General features: G+C 33.6%; 1 protein-coding gene across 2 annotated transcripts in view; it reads right to left on the reverse strand.

Moving 5' to 3' along the window:
- Positions 1-829: 829 nt before the first annotated feature.
- The window catches only part of LOC126979697 (cGMP-specific 3',5'-cyclic phosphodiesterase-like), a 109799-nt gene continuing 93147 nt past the window's right edge, over positions 830-17481 (reverse strand). For both annotated transcript variants that reach the window (XM_050829154.1, XM_050829153.1), the window contains exons 16-20: positions 16425-16645; positions 15187-15364; positions 12005-12151; positions 10227-10262; positions 830-8865 (exon numbers count right to left, since the gene is read on the reverse strand). In XM_050829154.1, the coding sequence (XP_050685111.1) occupies positions 10244-10262; positions 12005-12151; positions 15187-15364; positions 16425-16645 (565 nt within the window). In that variant the 3' untranslated portion in view covers positions 830-8865; positions 10227-10243. The remainder of the gene's footprint in view (positions 8866-10226; positions 10263-12004; positions 12152-15186; positions 15365-16424; positions 16646-17481) is intronic.

A 17481-nucleotide genomic window follows, 5' to 3' on the forward strand; every position in this document is an offset into this window, starting at 1 on the left:
CGGGCAGTGATTATGGCTCTGACACGACCTGATACAACTGACCAGCTGTTGAAGACTCTTCTCCTTCATGATCAGATATCTGGGTTCTCTTGGAGGTCACTTTGTATATCATCATGTTCCAAATTATCTTCTACTTCACTGTCAGTAATACTAATATCTTCAGAAATATCTTTTTCTAGCAACAAACGCGTCATTTCCTCATCAGATAGTTCAAGTCTTACAACCATAGCAAATGAACTGCAAAATAAAATGCACATATTTTAATCCCAATATAACACAAACCCTAACCATTCGTCGAAACGACGAGTAAAATAGCCATATTTTGTAAAATAGTATTCTTACCTGGTTAACTGAAGACAAGAACTGAGTTGTTGTGAGGCAACAAGACTGTACGCCTGCGCAATAGAAAGAGACAGACTTATTTGTATCTCGTATTCGTCGAAACGACGAAGATTAGGCGTCTAGGGTTAAAGGAGCTTGGTAGGTTTGAGTGACCAGCCAATACAAACTTGACCCAATGGAGGAAATGGTTTGGAGAATCAAAAGCCTCTTTACCATCGTTTCCCATCTGCCGAGTCGCTAGATACTACTAGATACTACTTCCGCTTCGGAAACACGGCGCTCTGAGAAAGTAGAAGTGGCAAGAAACTCTCCCAGATTTTTTTTGCGTTCTTTTTAATAAAATATACTATATTGTACGGTCATTGTTATTGCTATGAAACAATCATAATCAGGTCCCAGGCTGTCCGATCACTTAGATATTCAGCTGTGGACTAGTAGGATTAACGTAATCATGTATCGCAAAAAATAAAGAAATAAAACTCAATGATAAAGAAAGTTCATTTTTAGTATATTTCAGTAGTTAAGTTTAACAGTAAAGGTCCCTACAAGTAGTAAAACTATTTCACAACACTTGAAATCTAATTGCCATTCTAGATTTAAAACAATGATTACTTTTACAGTGATGACACGTGGAGTTCAGAACAGTATGTGCGAGAGAGCGCAACTATCGGTATAACTGCTCTTTCTTATTATAACCCCATACATCATAAGTTTTTTCAATAAATACAGTATGCTACTGACCAACCACTGAATGCAAATATAATTTGATGCCATTCTGACAGAGAAATACTTAACCACAAATAAAATTTGAAAACAATTGCGTGCATATGAGTGCTCTTCTAACTGAGCCAACCGTTCGAGTGAGGTATCGTCATAAAATCTTGTATGCTTTGTTCAAGCTTTACTCTCAGGTTGTTGCTTCATCTATAGGATATCCTGTAGATGAAGTTGACATGACACAGCCAACACGAAACGCGAGCGGTCGCGGGGTTGAATCCCGCGTCGTTCATAAAGTTTTGTTTTTAAATTTTATTTGTGTAATTATCCCATAAGTGAGGGTTATCACTTTAAAACATAACAAATTACAAATTACGATTTAGAAACATTAAGAACAAAAAATAATCAATCACAAATTGTACACTAAGTCCTTGATAGAGAAATGTTTAAAACAAAATGGCGGAATATTTGACACATGGCACTACAATAATATGCGATTATATTTCCCTGGTAATTATTCTTCTTTTATTATAACTTTTATCTAGACTAGTTATTACAATATTAAAATAACATTTCAAAGTAATGTCACATAAACCGTATTTGCGCTTAAATGGTTAATTTATCAAGTAACATTGTTCAAGATAAACACCCTCTTTTCAGTTTTCACTAAAGTAACACAATTGTTAGTCTTTGTCACCGTTATATCAGAACTTAGATAATTTATACGTATAGATAGTCTCTTGTTGTTAGACAACCGATAAAAACAGGCCAGGTATATTAGTTTAGAGTGCGTAACAACCTACGTCTTACACTCAGGATTTGCATGACACTTTATGTTAGTGTGCGTGAATTGCTGAAAATATAGGTTAGTTCTAAAGTCAATTTTTATCGACGTTTTCACAGCACTTTCATCTTCACTGACCTGTATATATACGACTGGGCAGTGTTTTTTGTGCCTATTTCAGCCTATTTTGACGTATGATAAAAATGGCCGCGAAGAACGTACAATACTCTGAAGTATTTTTATATTTTTAATTAATTTCGTTCGTTTTCCGTGTTATTTATTTACACTTCAAGAATCGACCTAATAAAGTACACATATTTTTTTGTAAATAGTTTCCCACCATCTATCGATGTTTGTTTAGCTGAGGTTGTCATCACTAGTTTTAGTACCGCAGACTCTCGCTACATGGCCAACAGCGCTAAATGGCGAATATCTAACAGGCACAAAAGCACTTTGACAGTTGCAACTCCAGTGGTATACCACTACCACTATGTTATAAATAGCAGAAGCCAGTGGCTGTCATAGTCTATCTAGACGTATAAACTAAGTTTGACTTGACCGAGTAGAAAATTTTTGTCCCCAGACGTTTTAATTCAATTACAGTATTAATTTGTAGGTTTATGTGCCATCAATTATCATTAAAAGTAGACAAAATATAGTTTTATTGCGAGTATAAGGCTTCATAAGCGATGGACGCATTTGGTAACATAATCTCTTAAGTTAAAAGAACACGACTAGAATCATAATACTTCATTCTTAACAATAAATAAAATGTTTCCAATAATATATTATACAAGTTTTTCAATGTTGTAGACTCAGATAGCGTGACATGTGAAGGTTAAGCTGAGTCTACATAATGTCGTCGGAAACTTCAATAAAATTCCATTGAAATACTCTATTCTGTTCAAATATGTACTTTATCTTTGGCTAATTTTAAAACGGTTATTATAAAAGCTAGTCACTAAATAATAGTTAAAAAAAAATAAAAAACACGCCATTTATAGAAAAGTGAATTAAAAAATAGAAAATATTTCTTCTTTTAAGTTTGGTTCATATTCATATTTTTTTTAGTTTTTTTTTTAAACTATTATTTGCATTGTTGCATTAAAATTTCTTAATAGATAAATCGATTAAAGATAATGGTTAAAATTTAAAATTAACATCATTTCCTTCCTTATAGACGATAAATGAATATTATATAAAATAACAAAAATATATTTTGCAAATTGAAAAATAGAATTATCAAAATAATGTATTGTCATCGGTCCTCGATAAATCTACGAAGTTTAAACGAAATCTGGCCGTTTAAAGTGAGTCAAAATCGAGCCCAAATGAGTCAGTTACAAACAAACATACATACGAATAAAAAGCGTGTAAAATTACAACGAAGAGTTACTATGCTCTCTTTTTCAATTTTTTATTGAAGATTAAAGTTATAACTAATTTGCTCTCTGAATTACCAGTCTATGCAAAAGTTATATCAATTTGGAGTTACTAAGTAGTTTATTTTTAGACAAAGACCTCAGTAACGCGAGAAGACATGAAGTTGTAATTAACATCAATTCATTAACCGGTCGGTGTGTCGGTTTTAGGTTGGGTTGATTCAGCTAACTTTAGCAATAACAAACATGTTAAAGTACAAAAAAGGAAAAATTTGTTGCCCCATTTGACAATTTTTAGATGACGTCATAACTTTAACTGTTAACAGTAACCGTCCAATCTTCTTCGCGACCTGGCAAGTGTCAAAAAATATTCGATATTGACTTGATAATTCACTTTTCAACTTTAACTATGCCATGGAATACAACGGCGCGCTTCCACTGTCTATGCTAAAGTCAGCGTAACTGTTAACGTTAAATTTGACTTAAATCTTAACTGTAACAGCTAATATGATGTTTTATATTTTAACAATTCTACATAATCAAATTAGAGTACTTTCATTTAGAAAAGTCAAAAAATGTATGCGAGAGACTAGGTCTTGCGGAAAGAAACAAGTTGATAATATTGGAAGAATAAACATAAAAGAAAAGATACCAGCTCGCGGGAAATTGAGAAAGAAGGAACTGAACGGAGAAATTTGTTGAAAAAGATATTATTATGATGGTTAAAATAGTTATAATGAAATAATTATAAATATAACATAGTTAAAATAATAATTTTTAAAGCTCGTATTTATTGCACACATTATTATTCAGCTAACTTCCGTTTATTTATTTTTATATCAATTTACTTCTTCTTTTAACTTTCACAAACGGTTATGGTGTTAAGTTTTAAGTTACATTATATTTACAGTGTATGTAAATTGATGTATCCTTTGTATTCGTAACTTTGTTGTGTTTCTATGATTTTATTTTCTACTTAACTAACTGGAAACTGAGTACAATCGTTAACCCAGGTTAAAAATCCATGCACGTGTATAACAACGCCTGGTGTTATTATAAAGTTCAAAATATTCATCATATTGTAAGCAAAGTAATGGACACTTCACTGCTCTAACCTGCCATATTAACCAGAGAATAATTCGATAACACACAGGAATACCAATGACTTCTTCTTATTAATATTCTTAAGGGGTACTGTTAGTTAAACCATGTTTGTCAGGTTAGAGGATTTCTATAGCTAAAGTCATATGTAAAGGAGTGATAAATAATGTAAGAAACTCACATATTTATAACAATTATAATGATATCATATGAAACCTTGAGGGGTTTTTATTTACGACACGTTACAAATTAGAATATCATTCAACCATCTGAATGTGTGGCGGTCCTCCACAGTGCGGTTTTCAAGGAACTTTTCTCCAGGTACAACCAAGCTGTGAAACGAGCTTCCATATGCGGTGTTTCCGGGACGACGACCTTACCTCCATTAAAAATGGGTACAACTTGCTTAAAGGCCGGCAACGCTCCTGTGATTGCTCTGGTGTTTAAAGAGAAAGGGCGGCGGTGATCACTTAACACCAGGTGATCCATAAGTTCGTTTGTCCATAAAAATACATAAAGGTGTCGAAGATTTATAGCATATTACTCTCCCACTATTCCGTTCAGTTATATCTGACGATATCAGATTTAACACTAACACATAAAATTTTAGCGTTTTATAGTAGGAAACAATTTAATTCTTTTGAAATCAGCTTTCATAATTGACCTTCAAGTATAATATATTTTCATTTGCAAACATTAAGAAAATTTAGAATTATAAAAATTCTATATTTTTATTCACCACATCACTAAATATTTTTGAGACTTATATATTGTTACATAACATAGTAGAACAAGAAAGTTGGCCTTCCAATTTGATTGCTTGAAATACTTCTCCATGGAATCAATAATTTACGACAAAAGTTTTATTGTTGCGCAAGACCCATACAAGATATACAGGGTTATATGTAAAAATCAATTCTTTCTCTATTTCTCAATTCATATATGGTAACAGTATATCCGAGAGAAGATTTGTAGGTGAACCAAAGTCACCGAGAAAGCCTAAATGATTACGAAACTGAAGTGGCAATGGACAGGGCACATAGTTCAACTCAATTGACACCCACAAGATGGGCCGATGATCTGGTCAATATCGCCGGAATACATTGGATGAGGGTAGCGCAAAATCCGATCGTCGTGGAGATCTTTGGGGGAGGCCTTTGTCCAGCAGTGGACGTCTTCTCCAGTAGACTATTTAGGTAAAATAGAGCAATTTTGTTAGTAATATAAACGTAGGTTTACAGTGCTGCCCTGCTTATATGCCTCTCTTTTAGATCCGCGTAAGAGTTTTCAATATTTCGAGCATTTCAATTAAAATATTTCATATTATATTTAAATAGATAAAACACATTGAACATTAGATGATCTTAAGAACACTATCGTGCTATAAGGTTTTTAAAATGTAGCCCTGAATAACTCATATTTCTAAACATTCAACATTTAATTTAGTAGAAACAGTATATTTACATAGTTTAAATAGAGTAAAGTAAATCTAGATCACAGTGTATAAATACATTTATAGATAATACATATCAATAGTTAAATTATTTTAAGGACTATCATAAAATAAGGAAAGTTGATTTCTAAATAACTATGAAACAACTAACGTATTTGTCCTATTGAAAATAATTCTTGAATAATATTAAGTGAATATATGCAACATTTGTTCCAAAAATAAGCATTCAACTAAATATAATGTATGAACATAAAATTGAATGTATGAATTGAAGAGACTTCACTTTTTACAACAACAGGTTTGCAAATTAAAATATTTTTAACGTGGATATAACTAGTTATTTGTAAGTGTTAAAGATTGTTTTAGTAATGACGTCATATAGTTTTGTAAGTTTTGAATCTCGCATTGTATTCGATACATTAAACAACACAACATTAATTATTTAAAAATTCTGAAACAGCGTGACACATTTCAATTATTTAAAGTATTTTAACGTATTTTTAAGGATAGTAACTGCTATATACATAAGCATTTAATTGTCGTTATAAATACAAATAGCAAATATAGAAGAATATCAACTTTCCTCGAATTTATGCAACGACTACTTTAATACACGATAAAACATACAATACATTTTCACATCATACATATCAGTAACACGTCATACATAGGCAACATTCATTAAAATATTATTAAAATACATAATTGAAAAGGAAATGTTATGAAATAAATTTTAGCTGGGTTTCACCAACTAACTTTAGCAATGACAAACATGTACCGGATACACAAAAAATGTGTTACACCATTTGACAATTTTTAGATGAAGTCATAACTTTAGCTGTTAACAGTAACCGTTCAGTCTTCGCCGTTTAAAGCTATTGTTAATGTTAAATAGCTAAAAAGTAACCTGTCAAAAGTTTCAAATAAATATTCGATTTTGCCTTGATATTTCACTTTTTAACATTAACTTTAACTATAGTAATACGATGGTACAACACATTAAAGTCGGCGTTACTGTTAAGGTTAAATATGACTTAAACCTTAACTATTACTGCAGCTAATATGATGCCACCCAGCCTAAGATTTCCTAAGAACAATGTTGATCAATTTTGGAGTGAAAATAATAAAATACAATATTAATATACTTCTTTTCTTTCTTTGATCGTATCGTAGTATCGTACAATAAATTATTGATTGTATTGCCAGCTAATAATATTATGTTTATAATAAAACTGTTGTAAATAGTTTGACAAATTAAATTTATAAACAAATTTTATGAACGATGCGGGACTCGAATTCGCGCCCTCTCGCGCTCCGTGCGAGTCCTCTTTCAATGAGCCAACCGTTCGAGTGACGTATCGTTGATAAATCTTGTATATGTCTTGTTTACCTTATGCGAATATTGGGGTTGAGCAGGTTATCAGCTGTAAAATAGAACCTGCAGATGAAGCCACAATCTGAGAGTTGAACAAGACATACCAAGATTTACGAACCATGTGTCGCACGAACGGTTGGCTCAGTTGGTAAGAGCGCTCGGACGAAACGTGAGAGGTCGCGGGTTCGAGTCCCGCATCGTTCATAAATTTTGTTACTTAATTTAATTTGTGTCATTAATCCCAGAAGTAACGGTTATCAAATAAAAAAAATAACAAATAGTGTGATAGTTTGATTGTTATTATAATTAATTAGTTCTCGTACGTATGATAAAATCATACGTACTTCTCTAATTCTTTAAAAAAATATTCAAATTGTTTTTAAACACGATGTCATTCATAGCAAAGACGTAAATATCTACTTAGTATGAAAAACTACAATTGACCGCTTCCATAGTTTTCATCACTTCATCCACCAAATTTAATCCACCTTTTATTATTCGATTTTTTTAAATTTTAACACTTTTTTAACTGTGGTTTAAGAGAACCGTGAAAGTAGGTAAGTAGATATAATTCAACTATTTTTGAAAATGATTACCTACAGCGTATAGGGTTGCCACCTTTTATTAGAAGAAAAATGGAGGAAAAAAAGAGTACGGACTTCCAAAAAAAGAGTATCATTTATTTAATATTTTAAAAACGGTAATTTTTGTCCTTTTTAACATATTACAACAAATAGTCGACTTTTTGGGGTATCATAATGGGTTTGTATAATATATGATATAAAGTACGTACGGTGGCAACCCTAAGCCTAGCGTATTTTATATTTCTGCGCTGCTAGATAAATTAATAATAATATTACATTATTAATATCTTTGGCTGGATTAAAATTGCTTGTTAAGGTTCCTTCCTTAGATTCAGGATTGGTCTCTGCTGCGCTCCAACTAGATACCACAGGCGTAGCCGCAAAGTGCGGCAACTAATACTACGCCCAAGTGTACTCGAGCCAGTCTCGAACAATGTGTGACGTTGTTCTATTAAACTTTGCTAATATTTTTTTTTTTAAATTAAAATGCCGGGTTGAGTAGTAAAACTTTATAAATATAATACTATAAGAACGACACTGGGATCACATAATATCATCAGTAAGTATTTTGTATTTTATTAATTTCAATGTAAAATAACACGAAGCGTTTGTTACAAAATTTGAAAGATGCCATTGAGTGTCAAGATGCCACGCACACAAGCATCTAATAGGTGCCGTAATAAAAAAGCTATTGTTCTCAGGTAGAGCGGTATCTAGAGCGCAGCGATGACCAATCCTTAATCTAAGGCCACAGTATATAATATTATAATACACTGAAGCCTTGTTTGTCATTAATTTGTACAACAAACCCCAAATTTCACAGAAAATTTCGTGCATTCAAACTTTTACAGCTGTTTCCACCTTCCGGGTTTATTATACCAATAATATTTCACAAATCGGAATTTCGAGGAAGTGAATTAATGGTAAAGGTGTAATTACTAGTACTTCACCATATTATATTAGCCGAGATGGTCAATTCATCCCGAGATGGCCAATTCATCTGAATCCTCCAAGACTATATAACTACACAAAGAGTTCGTGAAAGAATGTGTGACGTCATTGTCCACTAGTCGAATGATTTGGACGGCTTAATGTTGTCCTTGCTGTTGTCACTGCTTTGGCTCGACCTGTTGGTAAAAAATTTTAGATTAAATATGATATTTGCGTAGTAGGTACAACGTTTTGGTAGGTTCAATTAACTATTTTGGAGTTTACTCCTTAAGAATCGATTTTCATATAATGCCCGATATGAGAAAAATATGGAGAGTAAATCGTAATGTTTATGGTGCGCATCATTTCTCGCGCACCTTTCACTTTCTTGTATTTTGAAGTCTTATTATATTATTGAAATTGATTTATTATTATACTTTCATAAAGTTAGGTGATAATTCTGTAAATTATGGAAGAAAGTGGTGTAAATAATAGTGCCGGAAAATCTAATAATCACGTGGGTACTAAGTATATCAGTGCTTTGTATATATTAAATATTAGATTATCAATATAGTTCATACAAATTTATATGAGCTGTGCACATAATTAAATGTTTAATTTAATATGGAGAGAATATATAGCGCAAACCACGCCAAATAGACAATTTTTAACTTATCTATTATTTTATTTTTTAATATCTATAATTATTTTAAAGTTATTATGATTTATTTTCTATTAACTGTTTTTGTAGTTTCAGTTATGATAATTAATGATTCGATAGTATAATTATAATGATGTTATCATGTAAGATCTGTAAAATGTAAATAAAGTACCTGTTCAAAGACAATCGTTCTTGAGGAGTAAACTCCAGTCGTGCGTCGGAGCTGACACACACACTTTTTTAGTTAGAAGAGGACGACAAACGAGCGGTATGATATTAGGTGATCACGGTCGCCCACATTCTCTTGTTAGAGGGATCACAGGAGCGTTGCCAACCTTTTAGAAACGTGTACGCGCTTTTTTACCTATACTACTACTCAATACTCATGTCGTATCATCCAGATAGTGGGGATAGTGCAATTCGGCGACAAGAATAAAAAAAAAAACAAATTAAAGATTATATTAAATGTTGTTTTGTACATAATAAATACAGTTTTTAATGAATTTTTCAATAATATTTAATAACATCCACAATTATTCCGTAAAATATGCTCCCTGTTGTTATAATGAAATTGTTTCACAGCATAATTACAGTTAAACCGTGCGTCAATAAATTCTCTCATAGAAATGTTGTCCATACAAAAACAAATATTGAAAATAAAAATAATTATGGACCCTGTCTCTCAAGTTCGAATAAAGTATAATTCGTTCGAATAAAGTATATATATATATATATATTAGGGTACATAAAATTATATTATTTTAACAATTATTAATTTCTTCGTAATAAGTGTTAATTATAACTGTTTAGGGATTTAATGTTCATATTAATTATAAATAATTCTTTCAACATTGAAAGGTGAGCAAGAAATAAGATAAGCAATAATAAAGTACTTACCAATTTAAACTTAACCGTCACAACATATGGCATAACCTGGAAATAAAAATATGTTTAAAAATTATACAATGGGTAAATGTAGTAATAAAAATGTCAAAGCCGTTACTATCAACTATTTCATCGACTGGGGTATTTTACCCCATTTTGGGGGTCAGTTCCAAAACCCTACCAGTCTGCATGTACTTTTAACTTAGCATTTTTTTTTTATGAAAATAAGGGACGAGACGATCAAGACGTTCAGCTGGTAACTGATACGCCTTGCCTATTACAATGCAATGCCGCTAAGGATTCTTGAAAAACATAAAAATTCTGAGAGGCACTACAATTGCGCTCGTCACCTTCAGACATATAAGATGTTAAGTCTTATTTGCCCAGTAATTTCACTAGCTACGGCGCCCTTCAGACCGAAACACAGTAATGTTTACACATTATTGCTTCAAGGCAGAAATACGCGCCGTTGCGGTACCCACAATTTAGCCGGCATCCTGTGCAAAGGAGTTTGTAAAACAACGGCGGTTTAAGTTTTACGTCCTGTAGGGGCTCAATGTTCGTCTTATTTTAAAGGCAAAGGCAGAGTAACTAATATTATAAAAAAACCTGGCAAATAACAACTCTTTTGTGATTGCTGAAGTTTATTTTAACTGTATTCGAGCACATCTGAGCGCTTCATTTTAACATTGTGCGAAAACCATTACTTCATTATTAACCCATCTTTTTTTATGATTTCATAATGATATTTGAGCTGTTTAACATATTGATATACGAATTTTATACAGACCCTGACAGGGTAACGAAATTCATGGAGAAAACAAGAGAGCTAGGGGATACAGGAATTTAAATGAATGAAATGATTGGGAATCGTAGACCAGTAATAATAATAAGAATAATTTATTTCAGAGAAAAAAAATCCATAATAATTGTTAGTAGTAGTCTCTTGGCGTTTCGTAGAGACGTCGCATCATTGTGTGTCTTCTACCGCATTTATCACGGGGAGTGTTCCGAAGAGCTGTTTAACCTGATTCCTGCCGCCGAATTCCACCTTCGCACGACACGCCACAAGTTAGGATTTCATCCCCACCATCTGGATGTGTGGCGGTCCTCCACAGTGCGGTTTTCAAGGAGCTTTCTCCCTCGTACTACAAAGCTATGGAATGAGCTTCCTTGTGCGGTGTTTCCGGGACAATACGACATGGGTACCTTCAAAAAAGCGCGTACACCTTCCTTAAAGGCCGGCAACGCTCTTGTGATTCCGCTGGTGTTGCAAGAGAATGTGGGCGGCGTTGATCACTTAACACCAGGTGACCCGTACGCTCGTTTGTCCTCCTATTCAATAATAAAAAAAAAATAGTACAATGTTCTATATTATGTTAGTATAATTATAACTAAACAGGCACATGAAGCCTTTATAATTGGCGCATCATAATGACTAGCAATGGTTTGCAGAATGATGTTAGGGCTACCCCGCAACCTCTTCAGCAATGACGCGGTTCTTTTGCGTTGGATGGCATGGAAGCCGTCGTAGAAGTCGAAGAAGTAATACCAAAATAAAATCTTTAAAAATTACGGACAGACTTGAGACCTGTGAAGAAGATCTTCAGTAAATTATTTCTTAAGACAACGTCTAAACGCACTGTTACAAATTCTGATCAATATTAACAGGGAAAATGTTCTGATGAACATCGTAAAGGGACCCAATAAATCTACAACTAAGACACAAGCGTCGGCCACAGTTCCGAGTTATTCGCTCTTAAGAAATGCATCTCATATTTAATTCTTACCGTCCTTTATGCTTAGATGTCTTGCTGGCCTGACAGTTTGCTTCCTTTTCCGTCACAACTGCTGTGTGGTTCTTGATTTGGGTCACGATCGTCTCCTTCACTGTTCGATCTCTTTCTTCGCGGCTGCTTGGGGCCGCGTAGAGAGACCTGGAAGAAACTTTTGTCTCATTCAGTTTATAAGACCGTAATAATACTCTAATGGCCTTACAAATAAACTTGGTATAATGTTATATCTGAGAATAATGATGGACCGACGATCTGGTCAAGATCGGCGGAATACGTTGGATAAGGGCAGCCCAGGACCTATCGTAGTGGAGATCTTAGGGGGAGGCCTTTGTCCAGCAATGGACGTCTTTCGGCTGATGATGATGATGAAGTTTTCCGAATATCAGACAGCCTTGCAAATAAACTCGAGAAACGTTATACGTCCGAATAAATCAATCTTGCAGAATATCTATTTGTAATTATTATGGATATATATCCTTGATTTATTTTCAGGTATAACTTTAGATAGATTAGATTTAGATTTTTTAAGGCCGTAACGGATTAAGATAATTTATTTATTTCGGTAGCAAATGAGCATAAACGGCGAGACGGGACGAGTTGTTTGTATAAATTTTTCAATGAACAAAATTTAAGTGCGGCGAAAAATTGAAAAGGATAATTTTTTTGTTATAACAATGTTCTTCCTTCAATTTTGTAAGAACGTGTAACGTGTAAGTTGTACCTTTTTAGTCTTAAAACATTGGCAATTTAATTTTTTTACTTATGGCTTGAAACCTCGCAAAATACTCATGATTCTATCAAGGGAAAGTACAGGAGGTATACGTTTTAATTAGATTATAAGACTAATATTGCCTGGTTATCTGTTGTAAATTTCATTTTTTCACGCGTCTCCGAGTAAAATAGGTTGGACATATAGAACACGAGACAGATATTGAAGAGTTCAGTTCTTATATGTGTTACTAGTATACTAGGCCTATTGGATAATAGTATCGATAAGTAGAAGTAATTGCATTTTGAGCTAAGGGTTTATATGGTAGAATTAATGTTCTATGAGAAATGGAATAAGGGGGGGGGGAGTTGGTCTGTGATTGAATTTACAAATTGGTATTAATGGAATAGTCAGAAACCTGTAGAGTCGATTTCAAGATTTCTATCCAATGACGTTCTATACATATAGACAAATCATTTCGTATAAAAACAAAGCTGAAATATGGAATATGCTACAAATTACACAATAACAAGCTTCGACTGATAGACTTCGAATACATTGCCGCACTTACTCCAGTTGCTTAAAATATTTTTGGTCAATAAGCAGCAATATACAACATTTATGCAGTTCAGATTTGACTCGGACAGTGACACACGACTAAAGAGAAAAGTTTCACTAGCACACTGCGAATGATATGTCCTTACATGTATAGAGCGTCATTCGTTCAATCACTAGGTACTTTTTTTAACTTGACAATACCGGAACATTTGAAAAGGCTATAAGTAAAATTTGTTCGAATGGGTTTTCCCATAGATCAAGTAGAGTAACTAGACATCGGTTTGCCGTGGCCAACCTGAGACAGATAATATCCTATATATATAGGTACATAATATAACACAAGTGTTCTTTCACTATTACTTTTACATCGATTCTACTTAAAATTTTCACTGATGTTGAATAAATAGTGGATATTTCACATGTTTCACAAGTTTTCTGTGCAGCGCTGTCAAGTTTGTTTAGCACACCGGGTGTGCTGACCTTGAAAAAAACGGCACGCATGGCAACACAAAAAATCTAATCACTCTATCTCATTTCTTTACATAAGACTCGCATAAGTTTTTCTTTTTCTCGTGTGAGTGAGACGGAGGCTATCAATAAGTAGTCTAGTTACTATACTTGGTCTATGAGTTTTCCAATAGGGCGCACCTTTTAACTTAACATCGAACTGTCACTGTCAGTTTATTCTGTAGACATAACCTTTACATCATGGTGAAGTACACGAACGAACAACGTGTGCAAATCTTAAAAAATTACTACAGAAATGGCCGCTACTTTAAGAACGTTAACTCCGATTTCACACGTTACAATCGATTTTTGAAGAACAAGTTTGATGAGCGTGTTATCTCAAGAAATGGACCAGTCAATTGTCCGCCTCGTTCGTGCGATTTAACGCCGCTTCGTCAAGTCATTGGTCTATGCTAATAAGCCGCGAAATAGCTGCCGCTTCGGCCGAAATGTGTGGCTGAGTCATGGAAAATTGGGAACGAATCGACCGATGCAAAGACGTGCCGGCGGTGGCCATATGAGCGAAGTCGAGTACTTCAACCCGATACTAAGTTTTTGAAATATCTCAAATGGTTTTGATTTCATTTTGAAAAAAAAAGTTGTCAAGTCCTTATTGGAAAACCCATTATAAAACTGAGTGACAGATGTCTACAGAAATTGATTATAAAAATCCCTTTAAATGAATTTTATGTCAATGAACCACTCACATATCTCACAAGTCTAAAGATACCTATATCGAGTGGATGCATAATATAACGATTTTTAGTTAATTGTCAGTACATAAATGAAAATTTAATATACGTTCAAAAAATCGTTACCTTTTTGCACTATATAGTGATTTTCATTATTATATAACACTAGAAATAAGGGTTTGCTTGTAACTAATTCAAGTTGGCTTCAAAAGATACATAATAGCTTTGAGGTTAAATGCATATATTTTTATAATAAAAACCCAGCCACTGTTTAGGCAATATCTATAAATAAATTTAAATGTTTTATTAAAAAATGGCTCTGTCGTAAATACCTCCAGTCCACAGCTGAATATCTAAGTGAACGGACAACCTGGGACTAGATTATGATTATTTTACAGCAATAACAATGATAGTACCATATTGTATATATTATAAAAAAAAGAATGCTGGAAGAGTTTGTTGCACAGTTTCTTCTCTCTCAGAGCGCCATTTCTTTCTGAAGCGATGGTGGTGTTCGAAGTGACATCAAAAATAATTTTAAATGAATAAATTTTGGGAAAATAAATGTCTTTTTAGTTAAGTCACATTTTCTCCCAGTTAACTCTACTGCAGGCAGTGTAGGACAACATCGTTCCAAAAACAAACTTAACAACCAACAACCTTAACACTCGATAAAACTTATTCGTAAAATAAATAATTACTATATCTACCTGGTCAGCTTACTCCTTGCAGGCCGTGAAGCCATAGAAGTGCTTTTCCCTCTTCTTAACGAGTGAAAAGAGGTTTTGATTGGCTTCACAAGTGCCAATGTGTTTGAGTCAGATACTGGTCGCTGGCAATTTAATGTCGTTACTGTGAACTCCACGTCCTTGATAGCTTCGTTTGATGCTGTTAATTAATCATATAATATTATTTATGTATCAATTAATTTAGACAGGACCGATACTTGACAAGAAGGCAAAAATGAAAATGGAATGAGTATTGAAACAACAATAGTTGAAGTCACTAGAACCTACACGTCAGGGGTTCTCAACATTTGGATCAAATAATAAATACTAATTATTTCTGTTACTGTGGATACACGGAGAAAAAAGTAATATTGATTCAAAGTTTATTAACAAAAGGTCTGATCAACATAATGGTGAAAGATAATAATAATATTATCTCGCTAGATTCACATAGGTATAGTATTTTACTGCTTTTAGCATCCACACGGGCGACATCCCTGGAGCAACTAGTTAAAAAAAAGCAGCCAAGTGTGAGCCGGACTCGCCCATGAAGGGTCCTGTAGCAGCAAGTAACATAATATAAAAGCTATATAGAAATGAAAAGGCAAAAAATCTTTGCATAAAATCATACAGTGCAAATGAGCTCTCATCATTTATACGTATTAAAAAAACTTAATAGATCTCGTTCAAACCAATTTTCGGTGGAACTTTTTATCATTCTCTTATTTTAGAAGTTACAGGGGGGTACATTTTACCACTTTGGAAGTGTCTCTCGCGCAAACTGTTCAGTTAAGAAAAAAATATAGTAGAAACCTCAATATAAACTGATGAAAAAAAAATTTTGAGTTTCAGTTTTAAGTATGGGGATATGGGAGTACCCACAAAATTTTTGTTTTTTTTTTGTATGAAAATGTTAATGCGGTTCACAGAATACATCTACTTACCAAGTTTCAACAGTATAGTTCTTCTAGATAAAAAAGGGCACATAGTTAGTATCACGTACCGGAATACGTAGTGTTGGTAGGCCCCCCCACAAGATGGACCGACGATCTGGTCAAGATCGCCGGAATACGTTGGATGAGTGCAGCGCAAGACTGATCGTCATGGAGATTTTTGGAGGAGGCCTTTATTCAGTCTAAATAGTCATATCTCTGTATACCAGTTTATAAACAGCATGTTGAAAGAAGATTGGAAACAACTTGCTTGTATACAACACTCACTTGTAAATTCCTCAATGGGTTTATCGATAGTGTCATGATCGATCCAGGTCAAGCCCATTTCAACTTTTTCGGCCAGGTCCTGCCAACGTTGTCTGTTCTCCATTGTCCCGGTGTACAATGGCTGTATCCACGGGAAGGTGTCGGATAATACCTTGTACAGCGGCAGACAAATCATGTCTATAAAACCAACTTGCATTTGTGGTAGTTCGTCCTTCTTTTCTCTGTAATTATATTTCATTTTATAAGTTTTTCAAATAGACTGAACCTGTATGGAAATGCCTCAGGTTTGTGGTGAACCCTCTTAACACAATACCACAGAAATGGGGGCAAAATCGTTCAGAAATAATAATCTATGAGCCGTATAATAAGTTTTCAATGTGTGATTAAATGAAAATCAATTATGTGTAAAATTTCAAGTCTTGTAAGGTTTTGACACCAAAATTGTGTTGTTTAGTAGACGGACATAAAAAACGGTGCGCAAAGACCGAGTTTTTTGCTTCTTTTTTCATTAAAAAATTTAACAAAAAAACAACCAACTTCAAAAACACTATTACAAAACAAAAGATATACTATGCACTAAAAAGTATAAAATAATTGCGTATTTTTATACAATCTAATTAATTAATCTAATTCTAATTACGATTATTCTTATTTTTGGAATCAGTGTCAGCCAAGGTAGGTTTAGAAACAAACATAAAAAAAAAACATACCGACGTATTGAGAACCTCCTCCTTTTTTGAAGTTGGTTAAAAAGGCATTTATTTTCTCAAATTTAATGCCTTTAGAATGCTAATTGATGTCATTTCTAATACTACCTACTACAGAGTACTACTACCAGCGCTACGGAAACAAATAGCGCTCTGAGAGAGAAAAAGGGGCGCAAGAAACTCTCCCAACATTCTTTTAAAAAATATATACAATTATTGTACTGCCATAGTCATTGCTATAAAGTATCTGTGGCGTAGTAGAATTTACGACAGAGCCATTTTTTTTTCATTCAAATTTAATTCTAGTTAATGCCTGAACAGTAGCTGGGACTTTACTATAAAAGTGTATA

The sequence above is a fragment of the Leptidea sinapis genome, chromosome 4, assembly GCF_905404315.1.
Source record: "Leptidea sinapis chromosome 4, ilLepSina1.1, whole genome shotgun sequence".
NCBI lineage: Eukaryota > Metazoa > Arthropoda > Insecta > Lepidoptera > Pieridae > Leptidea > Leptidea sinapis.